The 27,521-nt window shown below is 43.0% G+C and overlaps 1 protein-coding gene across 3 annotated transcripts; it reads left to right on the forward strand.

The window, feature by feature from the left end:
• The first annotated feature begins 646 nt into the window (after positions 1-646).
• pigp (phosphatidylinositol glycan anchor biosynthesis, class P) lies at positions 647-27,291 on the forward strand. Of its 3 annotated transcripts, XR_009932760.1 has the most exons (6): positions 647-750; positions 970-1,054; positions 1,225-1,297; positions 1,413-1,531; positions 1,970-2,183; positions 27,263-27,291. XR_009932760.1 is itself a non-coding variant. In XM_062485108.1 (5 exons), the coding sequence occupies exons 1-5, from the start codon at positions 742-744 to the stop codon at positions 2,083-2,085; spliced, it is 402 nt and encodes a 133-aa protein (XP_062341092.1). In that variant the 5' UTR covers positions 647-741; the 3' UTR covers positions 2,086-2,354. The 3 variants fall into 3 exon arrangements, 2 of the variants coding, with proteins under 2 accessions (XP_062341092.1, XP_062341093.1); XM_062485108.1 differs by lacking the exon at positions 27,263-27,291 and having other exon boundaries at positions 1,970-2,354; XM_062485109.1 differs by lacking the exon at positions 27,263-27,291 and having other exon boundaries at positions 733-872; positions 1,970-2,354.
• Positions 27,292-27,521: the final 230 nt, after the last annotated feature.

The raw sequence follows: 27,521 nt of genomic DNA on the forward strand, positions 1-27,521 counted from the left end.
CCGTTCCAAGCATCGCCCCTCCGGCCGTTCATCCTCCGGTCGCACCTGGACCATCCACCGCCGCCAGCAGTTCATCAATCAGTTCTGTGTGCTTGTTATAATTATACTACATAACTTTTCCAGAGGTATCTCTGCTATGAGTTAGTGCAAACCGCTAAATTGATATTAGGCTATACTCGGTGTAGAATGATGGTATTTTGGTGAAATAGCTAATGTGTTAGAAGTAGCCTAGTTGGAGAGCTCACTGTCTGCTGTCTCTGGTGTCCATTTTTACTGTTACAGCTCAGGGGATTTCATTTATATGGATCTGTATGTTTCACTCATTGAACAAATACATTCTAATTCTATACGGTTCTGTCGGCTTGACATAGCGTCCATTATCTGGGTCCATTATCTGGGTCGGAGGTAGGCACTAGGCAGCGAGGGGCGGAGCTTCAGCTCCTTCAGGCGACACGCCCCCCCAGTCTCAAGCAGAGAAGACTGATGATTTTTTCACGATTTCAAAGTCTAATTTAACATACTTGTCGGTGTTATTTTTTCATTCGAATTTGGATGGGTAGTTAATAACACATTCTGTGGTGTGGCGAACTTAAAACTCGTTTCCAGGTCCACTTTACAGGATCTTTAATATGGAGTGGATAGGCTCTCCGTAAACGGGTTCTGAATATTAGTCAAGCGATGAAAACGTCAATTTGTCTCGTGACTTTTATTTTGAAAACAATTTGAACTAATCAACCGGAAATGCTAAAGGTGACTGGCTGTCAATATTTTAATTTCAGCGAGGAATTACAAACCCTAGTTATGATATTTGCCAAAGTAGTGTCTTCCTTGCTTTGTAACCTGCCGACGAAAGTTGTGCTCCATCTATTCTGGTGAATATTTTCCGTTGTTGACTGGTTACAATGCTAATGCTTGTCTTACTAGTAGCCTACTGCTGGTGATATATATGTATTTTCAACGTGTTTTCAGATTATGGTTGTAAATTCTCCCTCACCTCTGCCGGAGAGAGCCATCTACGGTTTTGTTCTTTTTCTTGGATCACAATTTGGCTTTTGTAAGTTTGCCAAAATCATACACGATCAAAACATACACTGAAGTTCATCCGTCTACGTTGACCGAAAGCCACTTCACATATGCATCATTGCTATTTTATTAATGTTTGAGAAGACATTATGACTAACTGAAGATGCCATCATGTTTGCTTGTTTTATCTTGTTTCCTTAGTTTTGTATGTGGTATGGGCGTACATTCCTGATGAATGGCTTTATTCAGTAGGGCTGACATACTGGCCTCAAAAGTAAGTGTGAAGAGGTATAGTTTGGTGTTGTTCATTGAAAAGAGCTATAATAAACGTAATGACTTTCCATGATATTGAATTTGCCCAATATTGTTTTGATGTTCCCTTCTCATAGATATTGGGCCCTTGCTATGCCTATCTATCTGCTAGTTGCCCTGACTATTGCAATTGTGACGTTGTTTGGGGTGAACATGATCAATACCGCTCCACTCAGCTCAGTGGACAACATTAAAGGTGATTATCTGACCGCCACTTATCATGACTACAGAAAACGGTCTAAATGTTTGTAAAGATGCTTTTCCCAACTGAGCATTATTGGACAAGTCAGACCTGCCAGCAATGTACTTCTAATGCTCAGTTTTTCCTAGCATTGGGGTTCTTCTAGTTCCTCACTACATTTAACATTAGAACACATTAATTTGATATGAGGATATAGTATAAAGTATTTTGCTCAGGATACCCTGTGTAATTATAAAGAGAGACTCTTCATATTGCATTAGATGATGAAATTGCATGCATGTCCTTTCATCTCCCAGGCTGCTTCCAACTGACACTTTATACAATTGGAATACATTTCAATTGTAAAAATGTGAATACAATTTCTGGGGGTCCACTATTACCTTGCATATCCTCTCGTACAGAGACGGTTATAATTATCTTGACTCTTCTCAGATATCTACACCAAAGGACAGCATATGGATGATTGCCAGAAAACGGGTTTGCCCAGATTAAAGGATGTCTCCATCAGTGAAGTCAACCGAATGTTCTATTTATCAAAACAGAGTTGACAGAAAGAAATACAAATACAATGTTGTTGTTTTGAAATGTTTGTATTTATTTTCCATTGACAGATACAATCTGTATTCAAGTCATTACATGCACAATGGTTAAGCCTAATTCACCATACAGCGCTTGCATGTACAGTTGCCGACCAAGGAGGCTAAAGTGGTAGGAATAGTGCCCATGTCCGTGATGCATGCTGGTGATTATAGTTGAGAGTTTGTTTGACATCAGTAAACACATTTATGTAACACAATTCAGTGATTTATACTTAACCCTCGTGCTGCCTTCGGGTCACATGACCCAAAGGTTCATAACGAACCATCGTTGTGTTTACCCAATTTTACCCAATACAAAAACAAATTAAAATAATTTTCTTTTAACCTTTGCAATGTGGGGGGTCTGAGACAGCCTAGCTGTTAAAAGAAAATGCTTCACTTTGTCTTTGTATGCGGTAAATTTGTCACAATACGACGGTAGGTCACAATGACTGATGGGTCAGAATGACCCGAAGATAACACAAGGGTTAAAGTATAACCACTTTATATTGTTGTTCTGTTAGCTAGCTAGCATTTCATCCATAAATTGTTTATAGTGATCTACGTCAGGGATTCCCAAAGAGTTTTGCTAGGGGGTGCGCGAGATGAAAAATGTAATGGCGGTCTGATAATTACAATTACAGTGTTTTTCCCCACACAAAGACGAGTAAATAAACATTTAATCGTTGGGTAAACACAACGATGGTTCGTTTTGAACCTTTGGGTCATGTGACCCGAAGGCAGCACAAGGGTTAAAGGATTGTCACTAGCACCTATTGATGCACTTTGGGAATCCCTGACATAGATCACTATAAACAACTCACTGTGGTGTCATAAGGGATACAGTATAGTGAACCATGATTATTGTTGGAATGCTGCTTCAGCAACTTCTTCATATTCTTATTCTTCTATTTCTTCCGCGACACCTTTCAGCGCCTTCAAATCTTCAGCTATTAAAACCGTTCTGCTATCAAAAAATTCAGCCGTTTCAGGCCATGGGTGCTATGACTTCAGCTTTGTACAGTTTGTATAAATCAATATTCATAATTTTTTTAACATGGTTTTCCAATTTAGTTTTTTTTTCAAATCCTCTCAATCCTCTTAAAGATCCTGTAAAGTGGACCTGGAAACGAGTTTTAAGTTTGCCACACCACAGAATGTGTTATTAACCCTTGTGCTGCCTTCGGGTCACATGACCCAAAGGTTCATAACGAACCATCGTTGTGTTTACCCAATTTTACCCAATTCAAATACAAATAAAAATAATTTTCTTTTAACCGTCGCAATGTGGGGGGTCTGAGACAGCCCAACGGTTAAAAGAAATTGCTTTACTTTGTTTTTGTATGCGGTAAAGTTGTCGCAATACGACTGTGGGTCACAACGACTGATGGGTCAGAATGACCCGAAGATAACACAAGGGTTAACTACCCATCCAAATTCGAATGAAAAAATAACACAGACAAGTATGTTAAATTAGACTTTGAAATCGTGAAAAAAATCATCAGTCTTCTCTGCTTGAGACTGGGGGGCGTGTCGCCTGAAGGAGCTGAAGCTCCGCCCCTCGCTGCCTAGTGCCTACCTCCGACCCAGATTTACATTACATTTAGTCATTTAGCAGACGCTCTTATCCAGAGCGACTTACAGTAAGTACAGGGACATTCCCCCAAGGCAAGTAGGGTGAAGTGCCTTGCCCAAGGACACAACGTCAGTTGGCATGACCGGGAATCGAACTGGCAACCTTCGGATTACTAGCCCGATTCCCTCACCACTCAGCCACCTAACTCCCGATAACTCCAGATAATGGACGCTATGTCAAGCCGACAGAACCGTATAGAATTAGAATGTATTTGTTCAATGAGTGAAACATACAGATCCATATAAATGAAATCCCCTGAGCTGTAACAGTAAAAAAGGACACCAGACAGCAGACAGTGAGCTCTCCAACTACTACTTCTAACACATTAGCTATTTCACCAAAATACCATCATTCTACACCGAGTATAGCCTAATATCAATTTAGGGTTTGCACTAACTCATAGCAGAGATACCTCTGGAAAAGTTATGTAGTATAATTATAACAAGCACACAGAACTGAGTCATGAACTGCTGGCGGCGGTGGATGGTCCAGGTGCGACCGGAGGATGAACGGCCGGGAGGGGCGATGCTCGGTACGGCTCCGCGCTGCAAGAGAAGCCGTGTGTTGGTGAACCCCGTCTGTCTCTGGTCCATGTTAAAACTGTTCGCCGTTAAATGGTCAGTGCAGCGGCTGTTGGAGTTTATCCAAAGCTTTCCTTGAGCGTGGCTCTTCACAAAATCTATCCACCTATTTTTCCTTTCATTATCAATAGGGAACTTAAATGGCGTTGCAGCGCAGCTGTAATACTTGCATCCAGGGAAGATACAGTTGCGGGTGGTGGGAGACATCCTGAAGCTAGCTAGATAGCTGATGTAGGCTACAATAACAGTACAGCAGGAGGAGCCATTCAGTGATCTGACGTAGATAGGGCGAAATGACGTAGTTAGGGCATTTTTGGGCTCCGCCCATTAAAACCTGATCTGAAAACGGAAAAGAAACTGTTCTTCGGTTAAACTCCACATTTCAGTGTGAAAAAGTTTTAGCGCTTTGCACATACTTTCAGGAACTCATTTCACACGTATATAATGTACTTAGAAGCAAAACATGGAATTTATTTTACAGGATCTTTAAACTTCTTCAACTTTCAAATCCGTCTTCTTCCTCAATCCTTCAGCTACAGCCACCATTTAAACTTTAAAATGTTGAAAAAACCCTAAACTATTTTTTATAACATTCAGCTTTTTGATATCTATTCAACTTTTTTAAATATCACTGATTATGTTTCGGGAGTTTTTCAAACCGTTTCTGAGATTTACATGGTATGTGAGAAACTAGCCTGGTCCTAACCAGACTCTCGTACATTGCATTTGTACCAAGCCCTCGCCCCTCGGCTTGAAGCAACGGCCCCGGTGGATGTAGGTGGTATTGCATTTCGTGTTTGACTTCCGACTCTTCCGGTCGTTTTTATTCTATTAACTCCAGTCAACATTTACAAAACTATCTCCCCCAATAATTTTTGTTCGATTCTCGAACCTGGCTCATACTACTAGCTTTTTCATAGAATAATTTTTCCTGATTTTTGCTAAGTTTGAAACCAATCCGAAATGGGTAAACTAGCACCCCATTTATTTGCTTACGTCAATAAAAGTTGCCTGCAAATGTGCTCGCGGATACTAACAGGGCACGAGCACAAAAGTTCACATTGGCCGATAGCCGATTTAATTGGAGCTGAAAGAAATGGCTTGAGTTGCCTGCCCTGTTGTAGCAAGTTTAGCAAATGGTTGTCACACATGCATGAAATGTTGTTAATATAGGTTTATTCCCGTTATTTTAAAATAGATTAGATTTTTCGTAAAAACGTTCATGACATGATGGCAAATATTATATTATGTTAAGCGTGAGCAGATTGTTGACATGTCTATCTGGAGCAAAGACGAAGATTAATAGTACTTTAACTGATAACCACAATAGGAAATTATATATATATTTAAATAATATTAGTCTTGCCTTCAGAAGCTTTTGTTAAACACACTCATTCTTTTTTTGATCGTGTCAAAGCCAGACTGCTTTTGTGGGACAATGAAGGTCCTCAGTGACTCTATGTTTCACCCCCACTTATATCTGATGGAAACGTCTTGTATATAGTTCTGTTAATATGCCCCTTTCAAAGGCACGTTCAATAAAGTAGATTATATTTTAGACACACTTCTCAATTTATTACATTATTACCAAGTCTTGTTCGATCATGTTATAGGCCTATCTATTAATAGGCGTTTGGGTTAGGGTTAACCCTTGTAGGTTGAACATATAAAACACAAGCCACATTTCTACACTGATGTTAAATTGAAGGCAGTGTGATTTTCGTGGCATTTCGTTTGAATATAAAGTTGACAGTAAGCTATGGTAAGTCTGCATTATGGAAGATTTCTGTTACAAAAATAACTATTAAGCTTTCTTTGCCTGGAGAGAACAACGACGGAGCTAAGTGTTCATGTTAACAGTTTATTTAATCCGATACAATGCATTGGAAATCATACTCAAATCACGAAGAAAAAAAAACAACATGTGATGAGTTCCATCTAGAATAGCCCTATATTTAGCCCTATAGCCTATTTCTAAAAAACAAGTGAAAGGAATACTATACAGTGACAGCATACATTTCTGTAAAGTTTGCATCATGTCTCTGATTCTTATCGGACTTGTACCCCATTCTGCCACTGCAATGCCTTAGCTCACACGCTCGCAACCATATAAATCTATGCTCGCGACTGGTTGTCGCAAAGTATGACGTGTACAGCTAGTTGCAAGCGTGCACGAGGTCTCGGAGCTAGGGAAAAAAGAGCCACTGTTTAAAGCTAGACCGGAAGAGTCGGAAGTGGAAAGATGGCGCGGTCCAGTTTCGTACTCTCGCTTGCCTCACTGCGCCACTGAGCACTTTTCATAGAAATGAATGGTGATGCCATCTTGGAAGACAAAAGTTGCTTCCTCTAGTTACATTAACGCTATGATTTGTACAGAAGCAAAAATAAAATTGAGCGGAAGTACGTAGGAGGGCAGAGCCAGGCTAATACAAAGGGCCATGAACAATGAAATTGCTTGCAGCCAACAGGAATAAAAATTAGGCAAAGAAATGTTCTGTAAGGACCCGGTTCCAAATTTCTCAAAAACCGAAGATCAATAAGGTCCGAGCTTATCGATACCGCTATCGAGGCTAGGTAGGCTAATATAATGTAACTTATGTCTCGAGAAAGAAGTTATATGTCATTTAAATTTACATTTATTCATTTAGCAGACGCTTTTATCCAAAGCGACTTCCAAGAGAGAGCTTTACAAAGTGCATAGGTCACTGATCATAACAACAAGATAGCCACAAAACATTGCGAGTAGCCAAAACATGAAGCACACATTGTGAACAACCAAAGTAAGTGCCAAAGGGAAGAACCATAAGAGCATGTAGTTAAACAAGTTACAATTAAACAACATGAGCCGCTATACGTGCAAGTGTACCTGTGGAAAAAAACAAGCAACAATAATAAAAACAATATATCAAATCAATAAAAATTAAAATAAATCAAAAAAAAAAAAAAAATCAAATCATAGGGTCAGATGGCTGAGCGGTTAGGGAGTCGGACTGGTTATCTGAAGGTTGCCAGTTCGATTCCCGGCCGTGCAAAATGACGTTGTGTCCTTGGGCAAGGCACTTCACCCTACTTGCCTCGGGGGAATGTCCCTGTACTTACTGTAAGTCGCTCTGGATAAGAGCGTCTGCTAAATGACTAAATGTAAATCACTGGTGCACAAACACACATCGATTGTCTAATAAAATTACTAAATTCAATTGAATGGCCTGCCAACCGCCTTTAAACTAAAAGAAGAATTTAATTGGCTCATGCCCTACTTCACTTAAGCGTGTGAAGCGCGTATACATGCTTCTCCGACATGCACTCTAACAATCACATAGACGTCCTAAAATTTTGTACAGCCCTATTTCTGATACCATGGCGGCAGAAATGTAGTCGTGGCGGGCCGCCACAGCAAAATAAACATAGGAAACACTAACGTGCAAGGTCCCACCCTCTATTTGACAACCATATCCATCCATGTTGACAAAAAGCAGCTACCTTATTGGTGTAGAAGGATCACGTGTCGAACCGTGCCACCAAAATCCTATTACGCTCTGAAGAAACTAGTTCTGCATAAAACAGACGCATTGACAATCGACTGGAATTTCAGCGCCAAACTTTTTTTTGGTAGCTTAGCAGGACTCGTTCTTTTTTATGAGCTAAAGATTGTGTAGATGCCAGACTGTGGAGCGGGTTGAAACGATAACAGGGTTCACCTTACGGCCTATCTGCGCCACTGACCATTTCACAGCGGACAGTTTTAACATGGACCAGATACAGACGGGGTTCACCAACACACGGCTTCTCTTGCAGCGCAGAACCGTACCGAGCATCGCCCCCCCGGCCGTTCATCCTCCGATCGCACCTGGACCATCCACCGCTGCCAGCAGTTCATCACTCAGTTCTGTGTGCTTGTTATAATTATAATAGATAACTTTTCCAGAGGTATCTCTGCTATAAATCTCTGCTATAATTAGTGCAAACCGCTAACTTGATATTAGGCTACTCGGTGTAGAATGATGGTATTTTGGTGAAACGGTAACCTAGCTAATGTGCTAGAAGTAGTTGGAGAGCTCACTGTCTGCTGTCTCTGCTGTAAATGTTTACTCCTGTGTTACAGCTCAGGGGAATATTTCATTTATATGCATCTGTATGTTTCACTCATTGAACAAATACATTCTAATTCTATACTGTTTTGTTCGGCTTGACGTAGCGTTCATTATCTGGGTCGTAGGTAGCTTACTTGAGAGAGGCGGCGCCTTCCAGCGAGGGGGCCGAGCTTCAGCTCCTTCAGGCGACACGCCCCCCCAGTCTCGAACAGAGAAGACTGCTGATTTTATTACGATTTCAAAGCCTAATTTAACATACTTGTTGGTGTTTTTTTTCATTCGAGTTTGGATGGGTAGTTAATAATACATTATTCTGTGGTGTGGTGAACTTGAAACTCGTTTTTAATTCCACCTTACAGGATCTTTAAGATGAGCCTATACATTTTCCCAAAACTTACGCATTTAGCTTATCGGCAATTTTTTGCCAAGCTGTCTTTCTCTGGCAGCGGTGGCGGTGTTTGACTTAGCCATGATAATATGCTTATTGTCTTTGTCGAGACTCATTATAATAGTTTGCTTGGATGGCGAGAATAGCCTATCACCGCTCTCTCTTTCGTCTTTTCCGCCATCATACCGTTAGAAAATCATGGTTTTGGTGATCGACCTTTCCTGCCTTTTGAAGTAGGACGTGCACGTGCAATTTCCCTGATAAATTTAGCCTGATTGAAATTAACCACATGATTTGGATGCGGATCAGCCGTTGAGGAACCGATATTTGCTGTTCTCAATCAGCTCGCTAATGTTAACGGGCTAAAGGGACAATTGATTAACTTAGCTTCAACCTTCAAGGGAACTTCAACTTCAAGGGAGTCAGGTGGCTGAGCGGTTAGGGAATCGGGCTAGTGATCTGAAGGTTGCCAAAATGACATTGTGTCCTTGTGCAAGGCACTTCACCCTACTTGCCTCGGGGAGAATGTCCCTGTACTTACTGTAAGTCGCTCTGGATAAGAGCGTCTGCTAAATGACTAAATGTAAATGTAACCCTTACGACGAACGGGGCCCTGTAGTGGACAATTGTAGATTTAGCCAGAGCCAGGATCCATTGTGCAAATATGTGCTCCTTTTTTCCAGCCTCCACCTGAGAGCAACACATTCCCCTTGTTGTTGGAATGCTGCTTCAGCATTCCAAGTATTGTTCTTTGAATCTTTATTCAAGCATCTTCTTCTTCTATTTCTTCCAAGACACCTTTCAGCGCCTTCAAATCTTCAGCTATTAAAACCGTTCAGCTATCATAAAATTCAGCAGTTTCAGGCCATGGGTGCTATGACTATTCAGCTTTGTACCTCTTATGCTTGAATTAATATAAATCAATATTCATAATATTTTTAACATGGTTTTCCAATGGAGTTCTTTCAAATCCTCTCAAACTTATTAAAACTTCTTCAACTTCCAAATCCTTCTTCTTCCTCAATCTTTCAGCTGGAGCCACCATTTAAACTTTAAAATGTTGACAAAATCCTAAACAATTTTTTTTTTTATTCATCTTTTTGGTATCTATTCAACTTTTTTCTATATCACTGATTATGTTTCATGAGTTTTTTAAACCGTTTCTGAGATTTACATGGGTTTCTATGTAGAGAGCTAGAGTGAGGCATTGGAATGTTGCGCAAATTCAGTGACAGCAGAGTCCAAAACCGTTTTTTTTTTTTAAATGGCACTTTTGCCCTCACGGCCACAATATTAACTTTTCAAGCTTCATTTTGGATCAAAACGATGCTGTGCTTGTGCTGGTCGGACTCATATGGCCAGGGGCGGATCTACCGGGGTGGCATATGCCACCCTAAAAATAGCCTTGCCACCCCAGCTGCCACACCAGTTGGCAGCTTTGAAAACAAAGAAAAGTTGTGGCTCATCGGACATTTGCGAGAGTGAATTTCTAATATCCGAATGCAAGTAAATGCAGCACGAAAACGGCTCCATCCACCCTCCCCACACCGCCACCGAAGTTGCTTTCATTTGAACACAAGGAAGGCGCAAACTGACCATAGAAGGCTTCAACTCAAGGAAGAAATTGTCGGCACGGACAGCAGACCACACCGGAGGAATGAGGTGTTAAACAATTATCTATTAATGACTAAGAATAATTACAAAAGTGCAGGGCTATACGGAGTTGCAATGTTACTTTTCCAGTTGAATTGAGGTTAATTGAGGTTAATAACATTAACTCGTGAATTCTTTGGGCAACAAAGCAACAACAGAGATGACTGTGGTAAAGTTAGTTTGAAGTTCGATATTCAACAGATATTCGGACGCCCAGTATTGTGTTATTTTAACCGTGTTTAGCACTGCTACGACCGGCCGCGTAGCCAATGCTTTTGGCTGCCTAAACAACGCGTACGTTTAGGGACCGTCAACAAATTACACATTTCAAAAGTCAATAGCTTTTCAACAACATGAACTAGGAGCGTCAAAATAATGTTAAACTGTTGAAGATGTATGCATTCATGCTGCACAGCCTTTATTTTGTTCATTTTCATCTCAGGTTATTTTATTCAAAATAAATCTTCAAACTTCAATAGCTTTTTGGTCATGTGACCTATAATCCTCAAATTCATTTCAGTGTTCACTGACTATGCATACATGTTGCACAGCCTTTAGTTTTTTCATTTTGATCTCACACACATTTGCCACGGGATGCCACCCCTCAATCTCCTGCCACCCTCTTGCCACCCCATGAATATTTTTCTAGATCCGCCCCTGCATATGGGTATGGAAACCCACAGTTATTTACTTTTTGCGTGAGGAGCCCGAGAGTGAGACAAAGTCTGTCTCAAGCCCCATAGAGACTAATGCAAATGTTGGGACAAATTCGTCAGAGAAAGCAGAAAGTAGACGTTTTTAAAACTGCCGGTAGAATCGTATTTCTGACTGCACAGACATATAAAGGGTCTCGGAAAATATCCTTATTTTGGGGTTTGGACGTATAGTTTTGCGTCTAGGTTAACTTGTTTGAGGTGTGGATTCTAGCTACATTTCTGTTATTCTCTGCCCTCAGCGCGTTAGCGATCATAGCTGCACCATCACCGTGGCAACGACAGACACGCACCACTCAGTCTCACGCAGGTGATTGGTATTAGCTGATTAGTGGAGTCACAAGACAGAGTCTGATAGTATTTCAACCTAATACAATTTACAAGAGGTAAATTGCAGGTGCTGCTAATATCTCTTTTACTACTATTGCTAATGGAACTGTTTTATTCTACTACGCCACTGAGTGCGTTTACTTGACCATGAGAAACCCGATTACTAGCAATTGTCGGTTTATGCCATACGATTACTCCGTTTATATGTGTAATTAGTTATGCGATTACTCAATAAGCGCGTCTACATGATTCTTTTCATTAATCGTTGTATGCTCCACGGACAAAACTTGCACCATCATCCTTCTGCAACAAAGTGTCGCCGTGTCTTCCTGTACCGGCCCTACTGCTGTATGTTTCATTCAATCAACACATTGAATCCTACTAAGAAAGCCGAGTAAACGCACTCAATGCACACATCTGCTACTGCTATTACTATCCCAACTATAATTTCAGCTGTTAAGACTATAATATTCTTTTTATGACTAGCTAGCCTACCCAGCTAACACAGTTACGTTGCCCTTACGTTGCCGCAACGTCACTCGATGACCAAACATATGTTGCCGCAACGTCTTTGGCGACATTGCGGGACCGTGCATCTGTGGGACGCCAGAACGTAACCGCAACGTAATCTTGTGACGTTGCCAGTCCGTAACCGCGACGTCGTGGCAACGTAATTTTTCCGACGTTGCCAGTCCGTAACCGCGACCTCCTAGCAACGTCATTTTCCGACGTTGCCAGTCCGTAACCGCGACCTCCTAGCAACGTCATTTTCCGACGTTGCCAGTCCGTAACCGCGACCTCCTAGCAACGTCATTTTCCGACGTTCCCAGTCCGTAACCGCAACCTCCTAGCAACGTCATTTTCCGACGTTGCCAGTCTGTAACCGCGACCTCCTAGCAACGTCATTTTCCGACGTTGCCAGTCTGTAACCGCGACCTCCTAGCAACGTCATTTTGTGACGTTGCCAGTCCGTAACTGCAACGTTAACTAAGTAACCTATATTTCTCAATTCTACTGCTTATATTGGGGCGGTTCATATGCAGACCTCATTTGCCCAAAATGCTACTTGTTCTTGTATAATAGGCTACATGGTAGCCAACTTTAGGAGGTTTGTGTGATGTGTAGCCTAACTCCAGCTAATCATAAACAAGGCAGCATTTCCATGTAACATTGTCATTTTATTTCAAACAAAGTGCCAAACAGTGAATTAAAATCTTCTGCCAGTCCCCGCTACAGGTCCTGTCTGTTGGCCCTGACAATGAAGCACAAAATAAGTTAGTTTTCTATCAACATAATTGCACGTGTAAAAAGGCGCTATACAAGTCATAAAAAAATCACATCTAAAATAATATACATCATCAAAAAAACATGTGATTCTAGATTTGTGTCACATAGCCATGTGAAAGGTTGGATATGGAAGCTGCAATCATGATTCATTCACCTGGCTTGTTTTGAACGGGCTGCCGGGGTGTGTTTGAGTGTCTCCTCTATGAGGAGCTCCACAGCTTTCTCTCCCAGTCCCGTCTTCCACTTCATCACAGCCTCTGGAATTAGAAGTCATGAACTTATTGTCAGCACCAATGTGAACGTTGAACGCTGCGTGTAAGCCATAGTTCATGGCATCTCCAAACACTTACCACTCTCTTTCGCAACTCCAGCACCTTAAGGCGCTCCTCGCTTAAGGCGTCTTGGAGTTCAGCCTGTGTTTGGGCCACCTGTAGGTCCATCACTGGCACTGGCAGTGTGTCTGCCCTGTAGTCGCCTGAATAGGAGAGCCTCTCGCTGGTTCTCCTCCAATGTCTCCATCTTCCGGAGCATAACCTGTAATGTGTCTGTCATTAAAAACAAGTTTACAAGAGTTAGCATGATTGGCATACACTGTGGTTCTTCTAGATTAGCTGTAACATTTATGTAAATAACAAATGTTACCTTGAATGGTTGTATACAAAGCATATATTTTTTTGAGTGTCTTATATTTGCACTTGCCTGGCTGCCAGCTGTTTTCCTGGGCCCCCAATTGGTTCACCTCCACCAGACCAGAGTTGACATCTAGGGGTATGGAATCTGGTGATGCAAAAGTTTTAAGTCATGCTTTTGCTTCAAAACATAGCCTTTAGGTTGCCATGGCTCATACAATTATTGTCACTGTTTTAAACGGTCATTCATTACTTTACCATCATTTCCCAGGGACACAGTGCTAGGCCGTGTGACGGTGGTAGGATAATCTGTACAGAAATGAAAATGGAATGTAGTTTATGTACATAGTTATAGCATATTGATATAAAAGGAGTAGCATTGCACATATGTGATCGTTCGAAAGCAGGGCCCCACATCGTAGCGTCGCACATGTGTGATTCTGAACATTCCAACCGACTGTTTTCCGATAGACAAAAACTATATGACAAACGCTATAGTATGGCTTCAACATTTACAATTAGTAGGCTAACAAGTAACACTAGCAGGTAGTAGCATTGCTACGAGTATTATGCTAGGTTGCTAGGTAACGGAAGCTAATTAAAGCAACCTAGCTGCCGTTTTGGAAAAATAACTGGTGGAAGCGTCGGAAATATTTAAAACTCACGCATCTAAAAGGTTAAAACGAATAAACTTATCCAAAAAAAGATGTCATGTACAAATTGGAAAAATTAGTGACATGATACTTTTATAGACGCCATTGCTGTGATTAAAACGTGATCAGCCACGCTAGCTCCACAGTCTTTGAAAATTCCGGGCTAAATAAACTATTTTGGGACAAGGTTTTTAACAGTTCTGAACGTTTATTTTCACTGATTCTTTTGTGGGTGATTTGTGAGAAGCTAAACTTTGAAAACATGTAGGCCTATGCATTTTCAGTATTTCAACATAACTTTCTGGAGGGTTTAACCTCTACTGTACTGTAGCTATCGAAATCCTAACGTAAACAATGTGAATCTGATAGCACATAAACAGGCTAAATGGCCTACATTTCAAACATATACGTATAAGTATGCCCCATCAAATTTCTTAAAATATGTTTATATATTTCTGTAAAGAAACTCACCTTTGAAGTAGCTAATTTCCAGTTGAAATCCAATGCGTACAAGACGGTGTTGAACCCCTGCAAAATCTCTTCTGAAACCCCAATTTGAGCGATGCGTTGAAATGGGCATGCGCAAAGTTGTTGCTCAGGGGCAGACTGAGGGGCAGGTTTGCTAAGGAAGAATTGTAATATTCTGTGATGACTTGTCTTTGGAAATGAAACTCTTAAGAGTCGCTTACCTTTTGGTCACATTTAACAATTTTGTATCACAAAAATTATTGGAGCACAAATTTGCATTGTGTGTCATACAGCTTTGGTGTGCTATACAAAGAATGTTTGCTTAATCATGTTACACATCACACATTGATTGCTTTTGTACATGTTTATAGTAAAGAATGAAAGACTAAATTATATTCCAGATTCAGTCTTATTTCTTAAAGCTATGTTTCTGCATATGAGAAAATTGATGACCAATGACATGCTGGGGCTGAGCTGCACATGAATTACATGCATTGTCTACATTTATACGTGCTGGGTGCAACATTTAATATTGTGTGTGATTCAAATTCATGTAGACTATGGGTACATTGCAAAAGTGTCAGAACTGAGAGCAGTCCAGTGTGATCTCTCCATCTCTGGATAAACCACTATAAGCACTCGAGATCCGTTGTCCTGCGACCAAAGAGCGACTTAGCCGCAACTTAACCCATGGTACCAAAATTAATGTATCCAGCCGACCAAGGTACAACGTCTCGACAACGTTGTCCACGGGACCAAAAAATAACGTAACCAGCCGACCAAGGTACGACGTCGCGGCAACGTTGCCCAAGGGTCTAAAAATAACGTAACCAGCCGACCAAGGTACAACGTCGCGGCAACGTTGTCCAGGGGACCAAAAAATAACGTAACCAGCCGACCAAGGTACAACGTCGCGGCAACGTTGTCCAGGGGACCAAAAAATAACGTAACCAGCCGACCAAGGTACGACGTCGCGGCAACGTTGTCCAGGGGACCAACAAATAACGTAACCAGCCGACCAAGGTACGACGTCGCGGCAACGTTGCCCACGGGTCTAAAAATAACGTAACCAGCCGACCAAGGTACAACGTCGTGGCAACGTTGTCCATGGGACCAACTGGCAACATTCCCTTTATAACGTAGCTACGACGTTGCCACGATGTTGCCAGAAGGTAACGTTGCGGGTTACCAACTGAGCACTTACTGGCAACGTTGCCGCAACGTCATGTGTTAGCTGGGTAGGCCTACTTCTTCTTCTGTTTAACAGTTCAGCTTTCAGCTTCTCCCGCATTGTATTTCAGCTCTTAGCGTTGTTAGATGATGCAGTTCAGTTTCCACACTGCCTCTTTTGTGTGACTCACACATTTTTGACATTCATTTCAGCTTGCGGGTATTTTCTCATTTCTGTATTTTCTGCAATTTAAGAAAAATAATTTCATCTTTCAGCATTCCAACGCATTTTCAGCAGGAAATGCCTTTCTAGTTCTATTTGACATCTGTTTTACTTAAGTTATTGTTATAAATGTTGTTCAGTAATCTTGTTTACATAAAGTATGTGGCGTGGGTTGTGTGGGTGCTGCTATATGTTTAACATTTGCCAAATTCATTCATTAAGATGGTGGTTAGCTCAAGCTCACCCCAGAAAAGTATCGATAGTGGTATCAATAAAGACTCGGATCGTTAAGCAGTCTCGAAAAATTTACGATCCCCATCCCTATTTGGGGATACACTTTAGAGTTGTTTTACCACTTGAAACACAGATGGTGAGTGTGTGAACGTGTGGCTGTGATTGAAGTGTCTGTAATGACTTGTTAATGGTGGTGGTCTGAACATGAGACACAAGTCCTTAAAGTGCTAATTTCAAATATGACTCAATTGATTAAATTGCTATGGTGTTAAAGTCCGCAGGAAGAGGAACTTATTCCTCCCCCTGAGCCTAGGGCCTCCACTTCAAGGCCAAGACAAAAACACAAGGTATAAGCAATGAACCTTGAAACACAGTAGTCAAATGGACACCTTCAACTTTCTCCAAATGAGCCTTGCAAAGGGACAATGTTCTTTATTTGTTTCAGGTTGGATGTGAGGGCCCTGTATAAAAGAACCCTGGAGCTCAATATAGAGTATAAGAGGCTCGATATAGATGTCAAGTTCTATCTTCGACATTGCTGGTCCACTTGGCAAGACCCAGGAAGAGACACAGAGAGACGTGAGGCTCAACTCCGCTTAGTGCTTTTTATTGGACTTTTACTCCAGCAGAATAAGCAGGTTGAAAACCTTAAAGAAAGAAACAGATTCTAAGCATTCCAAATAATAATTACTAGGGATGGGACGTATGGCACTGACGCATCGATGCTTGTGTCGCAAAACCAATACGCACAGTTTCGAAAAAGTGTTTTGGAGCTTGTATCAAATTACGAAACCACGTGATAGATGACGTTCAATGCTTCAAACGTCACAAACTGGTTCGAAGTTTTGCCGCTCTTCTGAACCAGAGCCATAGAGGGAACGAAGCCACCGCTTCTTGTTAAAGACAAATCTCACATTGCCAGAGAAGCAGCACCAGGCATCGCTCGAGTTTCTTCCATCAGTCATTATTATTTAGCCAAATCCGTATTGTAATAATTATAAATCCGTGCACTTGAGTGTTGTGTTATTTTATTGAAATGAAACGTAACATGATAGGACTAGGTAGGTCTATACAGTGCCCAGAAAACAAATGTTGATAATTCGTCAACATTGTCAACAGTAATAATAATTTGTAAAAAATAAAGTCCCCCAGTTCACAATAGGCCTACATATCACAAATGTTAAGAATAAGAAAAAATCTGTGTAATCTAGTTTAATTGATATAAAAACTGTATCGTATAAAGTCCGTCCACCCGGATCGACAAATAACGGCTTTTTCGGTGGTGTAGCTGGTTAAAGCGTTGTACGACAACGTAGTAATAATGCGAGTCTAGAGTTCGCGCCCCAGTGCAGGGAACCTCGGAATATATTCTTTAACTTTTACTGTGAGAAAATTACATAATTTCCCTTCGGCCTACAGATGTATCACAACATTTTAATGTGTGAGCACTAATATCGGATAAAAATGAACACATGTAGCCTTAATTAAAATATTAAATAACGTAGGGTAGTCTACCGTCTGAGACAACCACTACGCCTCATTCAGCCAGTTTAAACGGCTGCTAGATGATGCTGTTCATTTTCAATGCGCCGATAGTTCGGCTCTTTGGGCCGGCACAATCCGGAAGAAACCACCAAAGCTTCACAAGGCATCATTCGCCCATCCCTAATAATTACAACTAAACCGTTCTACAACACAAATACAGGCTTGCAACTAAAATACAGGCAACTGAATACATGGTTCCAGCTAAGCTACTCACCAGTGGCATCTCAGTGGTCTTCCATGCATTGTTTGTGCATGGGAGCTACGCACCTGTTTATGAAGCCCAATCATGCCCAATCAATGCAGCGGAAGCCACCGGTGCAATTTACCTAGTGCGCCCTCTGGTGTACAGACTATCCAAATAGAAAACAATAGTAGAAACGGATAGAAAAAGGAGGGTGAGGAAAGAGGTTAGGGTTGCCTCTTTCTGACAAAACACCTCACACTTGAGCTCCTGGTGGAAACCCAAGGAGGTCACATCAGTCTTTATGGATCCTGTGGTGACTGCTTATCAATGGGCAGGAGGACAACGAGATGTCTGACATCTCTGTGGAGGATGGTGGCAGGGCTCTTGTTTTCTTGTTTGGCTGGTTTCCTGATGTCCACTAGATAACTTGGGTAAACCCACACATTGGCATCTCTGACAACTCCTGCCTTGTCCTGGTGAACTTGCACCACACCCTGCCAAGTTTGTACTGGTTCCTCAGCGCGTTTTGGTCAGCCACCCAAACTACATCTCCAACGGCAACATTACGCTCTTTTGTGTGCCACTTACTCCGTATGAATAGGTTGGGGCCTGCCAGTTAGTAAACATTTTTCCAAAACTCGTTGACCTCTGCCAGAATAGCCTGGAGCCTTTTGTAGGTGTAGCCTTCATAGTTAAAGGTTGCAGGATCACCGTTTGGGCTGGCTCGTCCAAGCAAGAGACAGTTTGGGCTCACATAGCGGACACAGTCCTCTCTGCTTTGTATCCGGGCGACTATTGGTCTTCCATTAACCAAGTTTGCTGCCATGAACAGAAATGTTTGGAACTCACTCCAGGTGAAGATGCCATCACCAGCCAGGTTGTTCAGGGCCCTTTTAACCAGACGAACCGCTGCCTCAGCCACCCCATTTCTGTGTGGAGTCTACTGGGTGGATTATCCATGACCATTCTGTTCCGTTCTTGGCTGCTTTGTTCTCCAGTTCTGATTTGTTCAGCTTGCTGAGGTACCTGTATAACTCGTCGAGTGCAGGCTTGGCTCCCACAAAGTTTGACCCAGGATCAGACCACTGCTTTTTGGGACGTCCTGAGTGAGGTGAACCTGTGGTAGGCTATTAGGAAACCTTCAGAGGACTGGTCGCTGACCAGGTCAGTGTGAATCGCCCTTGATGCCATGCAGCAGAAAACAATGGCCCACACTTTGAGTTTAACTCTCTTCCTCACCTCATCCTTCACAAAGTACGGTCCAAACAGGTCTACAGTACTGTATTCGAATGGATTGGCAGGAGTTACTCTTTCAGGGGGCAAATCGCTCATGATCTGCTGGCATTGCGTTTCCTGCAGGTAACACAGCTGTCAACAGTGCGTTTCGGCCCTTAATCACCCACGCCTTTTCCCTCATCCTGAGAAGGGTTCGCATTGTGGGCCTCTCTGGCAAGCAAGGTGGAAATCCAGGGTTCAAAAGGCAGCAGTGGTACAGCAGCTTGTCCTTCAGTAAACATTTGGAACCTGCCTCCACATACCAACAGGCCATTGCTGTCCCGATAGACAACGAGTCGATCTAGGGATGTGTCTGTAAACGTTGCACCTTCTTGAGCCACCAGAAAAAGGTCTTTGAGGGCATCCTGATGCTCAACAGCTGTAAGCACAGGTAAGCATTTTGCATCTCTTCCTTCTTCATCCAGTTCGTAGAGCCCGCCAGGTCCATGCAACAACATCCACAAGCTTTTGTAAACTGCTGAACCTCTCCACAGTGACAAGTTTGTCAACCCAGCCAGCTGGAGCTCTTCTTCTCTGTTTACTTACAGGGTATTTTTCTTTGCCGTCTCGGTCAACTGTCTGTGGTGTTTGTTTGTCCTTGTATCGTTCCGTCTGGCTTCTGGTGATAGCAGCTGCGAAGGATTTTCTTTGGAGTCTGTCTACATTTTCTTTGGCCTGGGCTGTGACTTCCCCAGGTGATCTTATAGGCCATTCATCCACTGGCAGTTTCAGGAAATCTGGTCCCTCTTGCCATATAGATCCTTCTTTCAGGTCTTCGGTTGTACTGCCTCTGGTGATTATGTCGGCAATGTTTAGGTCGCCAGGATTCCACCACCAATCTGTGACTGGTGCAGTCTTTTGGATTTCACCAACACGGTTCGCAAAGAATGTTTGGTACCCATAGCTTTCTCTTTGGATGGCTCCCAACACAGTTTGACTGTCAATCAGATGCACCCAGTGCTCTACTTGCATCCTTGAATGCCTCTCAAAGTACTTACAGAGGCGGGTGGCAAAGACTGCTCCACAGATCTCAGCTTTTACAGCTTCACCTTTCTGATCCAGTGGCGTTAGTTTCACTTTTGCTTCAACAAAGCGTATCTCAGCTCCATGTGCAGTGTCCCATCTCAGGTACATTACAGCGCCATATGTCTTATCGCTTCCGTCAGAGAAGGTGATCACCCAGGGCTTGCCTGTCCGGTCAGCCGGTGTGAGACTCCTCTGGAACTTGATCTGGCTTAACTCTGAGTATTCCTCAAAGATCTTAATGGCTTCCTCTCTGAGGCCTTCAGAGAGTGGCATGTCCCAGGTTTCACTCGTCATCTTTCCACCACCAGTTTCTTGGAAGGCCTACCTTACAAGGATGGCACCTTTCTGTTTCAGAGGTGTCACCAGGCGGATGGGGTCATAGGGTCCAGCTACTTGGCTTAATAACTCTCTCCTGCTTAGTGGATTAGGCGTCCCAGGCCTTACGTCTTCTTTGCAGAGATTATTCCGAAGTCTCATTTTCTTTCTCTTCTTGGAGAAGTTGACCGAGGCAAGCACGTACAGCTGGTCCTCTTCTGTCATATACCCAACTCCAAGGGCTCTATTTTCCTCGTCTCTCATCTGGTTCGGAAGAATGACGGTTTTGCTTTGTGACTCCCTTTGAAGGGTTGTGTCCTTCGACTTGATGTCACCAGACTCCTTTTGCCTCCCACTTTGGCCAGACCACAACCAAGGTCTGAGAAAGAAACCTCCCGCGTTAAGTATTCCCTCCACTCCTTGAGTTACTTTATTTGGTCTATTTGGTATTTGGTTTAGTCTTCTTCTAGGATTCTGCGATCTTCTTGAAGATGAGAAAAGGTAGGTAGCCTAGCTGTCGCTCTCATGGTCAGTTGAGCAATGCACCCTGCTGGTCTGTCACCCATGTTTACTCTGGTGATGGCGTATTCTTCAATGTCATCCTCAGAATGGTCTCTCCAGAGAAACCTATGCAGATGCATTTCGCGATCCTCCAGCCAGACAGAGTTGTACATTTTTCTGATGTCTCCTAAGGCAGCATGCACACCTTGCCTGAATCTCAGCAGGACGGCTCTGATGGGATTGAGAACATCTGGTCCTTTCAGAAGAATGTTGTTCATATTCAGCCCTTTGAATTTCTGACTTCCGTTCCACACCAAGCGAACTGGAGTCGTTACAGAGTGAGGATTCGGGGCAACCAGGTGGCTTATGTACCAAACAGGGACTTTCCAATCTCTCCTCATCTCAGCTGTGAGTTTGATGGCTGCACGTCGTTCCACCAACTCATGGACTTGGGCAGTGTATGCTGTCTTCCACTCAGGCTCTCACTCCAGCTGTCTTTCTGTCCTCAAGAATGTGGCTTTGACTGCAATTCTGTTATCTGGGAGTGTAGCAGGATCTTGTGTCCATGAATACTTCGAATTCCAATGTGGTGAGTTTACATGACCATCTTCCTTCACATAGGTAAGTCCTTCTTTTATTACTTTGAGTTCCTTCTCCTCTGCCAGGGTCATTTCTTTGCTTCCAGGCTGACAGGTGCCACATCGACATCCTCCGCATCATGGTTCGCAGGAAGCACCAATGCTCTCCCATCTCCACCATTCAAGAAAGTCAAGGGCCTTGGCAACTGTTAGCATCGTGTTACCTGGCTTGTGTCGCAGAGTTTGCTCGAGCTCTGTGTGCTTGATCTGCTCATACTTGACTGCTGCCGTTCGCATGGATCGAGCAAAATGAGTTCTGGACTGGTGTGTTGCCATTTCAATGTGCTCAAACTGATCTGGGTGAGCTCCACCTACTGTGTTCCCCAAAGGGCTTTCCCACAAGACAAGGTCCCCAGTTACTCTCACTCTTTGGGGAGTGTGAAGGGAAAATGTTAGTGGCACTGTGTAGATCTGAATAGTCAAGAGATGCCGGTTTCAATACAATTTATTTAGCTTGTACAATAACATATGATTAAACAAAGTACTTTGTGATCAGTCATTACGAAGGACGTGCTAGCTACAGATCGTTCGCAAGAGTGATGAAGAACAACCATAAACTTGTGCTTTATATACACTTAGAACAGATGTCCTAATAAATGCAATGCAGTGGTCTCTGTAATTGGCTAGCACTAGTCAGTAACAATAAAACAATATAACCCCCCAGGCCAAATGTTCCAAGTACCTTGATGTAGCAAATACCTCTCTAAGTCAGGAGGTAATTAATAAAACAAACAGGATGTCTGACTTGGCCATCTCCTTGCTCAAAAAGGTCAGGACAGCTGGATCATTTGATCCATCTATGACTGATCCTTAGGTCACGGGAACTCAAGGGTCCCCCAAACCCCCAGACCTCTGGCTCTTAAGTTAGGTATCATAAAACAACATCATAAATACCTTAAGACCAACTGCTACATCCATTCTACAGAGCTTGCATCCTACAAAGCCCCAGTTCATTACATTATCTATCTATATAAAACACATACATTGTAACTATATTCTAAAATTCCAACACAGGAGCAAGTCTTCCCTTGCGGTGACTTATCGGTAGCTCGACTTCTGATGGTCTTTTCAGTTCCTCTAGTCTGGCTTCTGGGAAGAATGTGTGAAGCTTTGATGGTTCAACTTCTTTTTGAACTTTGGCGATTTTGTCCAGTCCATAACAAATCAGTTCATGTGCCTTCACCTTACCAGTGGCCGTTTTAATACGCACTGGGAGGAGGTATCTTTTTGTTCCAACGCTCATGGTCATCCCCCCGATGCCATACAGGACCAAGGTTACTTTCTCAATGCGCAGCCCAAGACAGTCAGCAGCCTGGTGGGTAATATAGTTGGTATAGGACACCAGGTCTATAAGAGTCCCAATCTTCTGACCTGCGTTGGCTGTTACCTCTATCAGCATTAGAATGACTGGTAGCTCAGAAAGTCCATGCTTTTCCAGCAAGTGAGAGTTAGCATCAGTCGATCTGCTCGTTCGCATGTTCCCATTGGTGAAGGCCTTTTTGCACCTCTCTGCCATCTCAGGAGATAATTCAGACATAAACCCCTCCTGCTCAGCTGTCAGATAACCCCTACTCACACTGCTCCTCGGATAAACATCACCTTTCTTGGTAGAACAGAGGAGGTAGTGATGATCAGCAGAACCTCCCCTTCTGCACTCCTTGTTCCTGCAGAGGTATGCATCTCTGCAGTCTCCGGGCTCTGAATGCCAGCCAAGGCACCTTTTACATGCGCCAAGCCTTTTCAATGTGGCCATCTTCTCAGGGACACGTACCCCCAAGGTCCTTCTTCGTGGCCTTGGTGGAGGCAAACCTCTTCTCTGGCCTTTTTGCAGGGTAACTGGTCATTTTGTTCGGTACTTTGAGTTGCTCCAGCCTCTCCAGAATGCCTTCCTGCTTCTTCAAAAAGGTGAGCAGCTTGTCAAAATGGTTGTCAGTAGTCACATTGTTGGCAGCTTCTAGCATATACGTGAGCCATTCCCTTTTCACGAAGTCCAGAAGCTTACTTTCTATTGTCTTTATGACGAGTGGATTCTTAATTGCACCAGTGTTCGCCAACTCTGTAAGGTCTGCGAGAGCCTTTTCGACAGCCTGGATCAAATCAATGACCTTCCTTGGCTCATTCCCTCTAACAGGTGGTATTTTGTCAAGGTCTTCCAGGATCTCAATGGCTATGAAAGTCTTATTGCCATACCTGTTCTCGAGGATTCTGAATATTTCCTCTGCAGAGGGGTATGTTGACAGTGTTAGACCTTTTAAAATCTCGCTCTCAATGCTGTCCAGAAGTTTAACCCTTGTGCTGCCTTCGGGTCACATGACCCAAAGGTTCATAACGAACCATCGTTGTGTTTACCCAATTTTACCCAATACAAAAACAAATAAAAATAATTTTATTTTAACCTTCGCAATGTGGGGGGTCTGAGACAGCCCAACGGTTAAAAGAAAATGCTTCACTTTGTTTTTGTATGCGTTAAAGTTGCCGCAATACGACGGTGGGTCACAATGACTGATGGGTGAGAATGACCCGAAGATAACACAAGGGTTAATCTTTTTTACCTCACTTGATCCAGTAGGTTCGCCTTGTCTCTGCAAACTCTCCCAGTCCTTCCTCCATCTGTGGAATTCCCTCCTGTTACCATTAAAGATCCTGTAAAGTAAATTCCATGTTTTGCTTCTAAGTACATTATATACGTGTGAAATGAGTTCCTGAAAGCATGTGCAAAGCGCAAAAACTTTGTCACACTGAAATGTGGAGTTATACCGAAGAAGTTTGTCTTCCGTTTTCAGATCAGGTTTTAATGGGCGGAGCCAAAAAATGCCCTATCTACGTCATTTCGCCCTATCTACGTCAGATCACTGAATGGCTCCTCCTGCTGTACTGTTATTGTAGCCTACATCAGCTAGCTAGCTAGCTTCAGGATGTCTCCCACCACCCGCAACTGCATCTTCCCTGGATGCAATAACTCCAGCTGCGCTGCAACGCTATTTAAGTTCCCTATTGATAATGAAAGGAAAAATAGGTGGATAGATTTTGTGAAGAGCCACGCTCATGGAAAGCTTCGGATAAACTCCAACAGCCGCCTCTGCACTGACCATTTCACGGCGGACAGTTTTAACATGGTCCAGAGACAGACGGGGTTCACCAACACACGGCTTCTCTTGCAGCGCTGAACCGTACCGAGCATCGCCCCTCCGGCCGTTCATCCTTCGGTCGCACCTGGACCATACACCGCCACCAGCAGTTCATCACTCAGTTCTGTGTGCTTGTTATAATTATACTAGATAACTTTTCCAGAGGTATCTCTGCTATGAGTTAGTGCAAACCGCTAAATTGATATTAGGCTACTCGGTGTAGAATGATTGTATTTTGGTGAAATGGTAGCTAATGTGTTAGCTAAGCCTAGTTGGAGAGCTCACTGTCTGCTGTCTCTGGTGTCCATTTTTACTGTTACAGCTCAGGGGAACATTTCATTTATATGCATCTGTATGTTTCACTCATTGAACAAATAAATTCTAATTCTATACGGTTTTGTTCGGCTTGACATAGCGTCCATTATCTGGGTAGGAGGTAGACACTAGGCAGCGAGGGGCGGAGCTTCAACTCCTTCAGGCGACACGCCCCCCCAGTCTCAAGCAGAGAAGACTGCTGATTTTTTCACGATTTCAAAGCTTAATTTAACATACTTGTCTGTGTTATTTTTACATTCGAATTTGGATGGGTAGTTAATAACACATTATTCTGTGTTGTGGCGAACTTAAAACTCGTTTTCCAGGTCCACTTTACAGGATCTTTAAACGTAGGGAGTGAGGTGGGTCTCATCCTCACAAATGGTCCAGGAGTCAGAGGTGCCCCATTCCTCCTGGTTTCTGCAGTCTCCTCTGCTCGCGGTGCAGTGACGAAGACAGCCTTTCTCAGTTCAAGTTTACTTTTCATTCTTTTTGTGTTTCGAATCCTGACATTAAGCTCCCTCCTCTCCTCTTCTGGCATCCAGCGCTCCGAAGCCAACATTGTGTCTATGACTTCTTTAAGCCTTTTATCCAGAAGAGTCATGTGGACATCATAGCCTTCAACGTTGGTGCTCAACACAGGTAAGTCACTCGCAACTTGCCCAATGGCCTCAGCCTCCTCGATTGCTGCATCAACTTCCTGCCTGCCATACCTTAACCACAAGTGATTCCGTACAGCCTCTCTTGCAAGTTTGAGTGATGGGTCTGTCCAAAACATTGGTCTTTGTCTATATCCGTACTCTGCGAACAAGACCTTTCTTGTCTGGAACTGTCTCAACGATCTTTCCCATAATCCATGAATTCCTTGGTGCACAGTAATCTACGCTGGCGCTCCTGGAGTTGAGGTAAGTATTCTTTTATCCATCTTTTCCAGAATTGATTGAACATATATTGCACCTGCTTCCATTTACGCCGTGTGTAGAGGTCATCCTGGTTGAACAATCCTGGAGGTAAGGTTGGCTTTGTTTTCAGTAACAGGAGATGATTTGGCGTCAACGCCTCCAAATCATTCAGATCACTTGATGCTTTTGTGATAGGTCGGCTGTTGATGATCGACTCTGCATCGCAAAAGACTGTATGAAGGCCTTCTTCTTAAAGGACTTGCTCTCTCACAGTGGAGTTCAGCACTTTCCTTATGGATCTTATGAGCCGTTCCCACGCTCCACGACCTGAGCTAAATCAGAGAATTTTTAAAGAAAATACACACTGCTGGGTGTTAGATTTTTTCACTTTCACTTTTTTGTTCTAAAAAGCCTTTTAAAATGTCAATGACATCATACAATCAGCATTCATTAGCAGGACCCAATTTGTTGTTGCCCAAACTATTCCCAGCTGGCACTAAAGTGCTTCATTTGCTAGCGTGTTATGGGCAACAACGATTCACCCTGTAAGAAATCGAAAGGAATTAAGTACTCGTTCATTCAAATTTCGACCTAAAATCCATGTTGAACTTGCAAAAACTACAATCAAATCTGAGATTTCTAAACGACAATCAGGCGAAAGAGATAAATGTAGCCGTCTAGCTCCACAGACTCCCATTCATTTTGCACTCTCCCGCGATCACCCCCAGTGAAACTCTGGTGGAACTGCAACCAAATTCAGTACAATGGGGCTTAAAGATAGCCTGGTCCTAACCAGACTCTCGTGCATTTCATTTGTACAGAGAGTCTCGACTCGCTCCATTGAAAAGCGTTAACTTCCTTGAAGGCGGGTACTCTGTTGAAGTTTTAAACTATTGGATCTGCCCAGAGCCACTCTGGATCTGCCATAACCAATCGCTAGTATTCGCCTTAGCCAACTCCTTCACGACTAACGGAGCAAGCTGGAACCTAGCTGGAATTTGATCCAGCTAGATTGTTCTTGCTCCGGCTTTAACTTCTGGATATTCGGCAGCGTTGCCACAACGGACCGAATGTCTTCGCTCGCATCTTTCTCCGCCGCCATTACGGAACTACAACACAAACTAGCCACTCCCTCTGTTCGCTGATTGGACATGTAGAAAATTAACCAGAGACATCTGACTTACGTACCTCAAACCCAGACCTAGTACAGAAGCAAAATCAAAATTGAGAGGGCAAAACGTAGGAGGGCAGAACCAGGCTAGCTTAAAGATCCTGTAAAGCAAATTCCATGATTTGCTTCTTAGTACATTATATACCCGTGAAATTAGTTCCTGAAAGCATGTGCAAAGCGCAAAAACGTTGTCGCACTGAAATGTGGAGTTAGACCGTTGAACAGTTTCTGTAGCGTATTCAGCTCAGGCTTTGTATAGGCGGAGCCAAAACCCGACCGATCTACGTCACAGCGACCTATCTACGTCAGATCACAGACGGTTGCATTCTGTTACTCAGCTGGTACGATGC

Source organism: Osmerus eperlanus, chromosome 19 (genome assembly GCF_963692335.1).
Source record: "Osmerus eperlanus chromosome 19, fOsmEpe2.1, whole genome shotgun sequence".
In the NCBI taxonomy this organism is placed as follows: Eukaryota; Metazoa; Chordata; class Actinopteri; order Osmeriformes; family Osmeridae; genus Osmerus; species Osmerus eperlanus.

What these genes read in the sequence shown, in the direction of transcription:
- pigp (XM_062485108.1), top strand. An exon ending in CTGACATACTGGCCTCAAAA is followed by an intron (nt 1,298 to 1,412) that starts GTAAGTGTGAAG and finishes CCCTTCTCATAG; the next exon opens with ATATTGGGCCCTTGCTATGC. An exon ending in CTCAGTGGACAACATTAAAG is followed by an intron (nt 1,532 to 1,969) that starts GTGATTATCTGA and finishes GACTCTTCTCAG; the next exon opens with ATATCTACACCAAAGGACAG.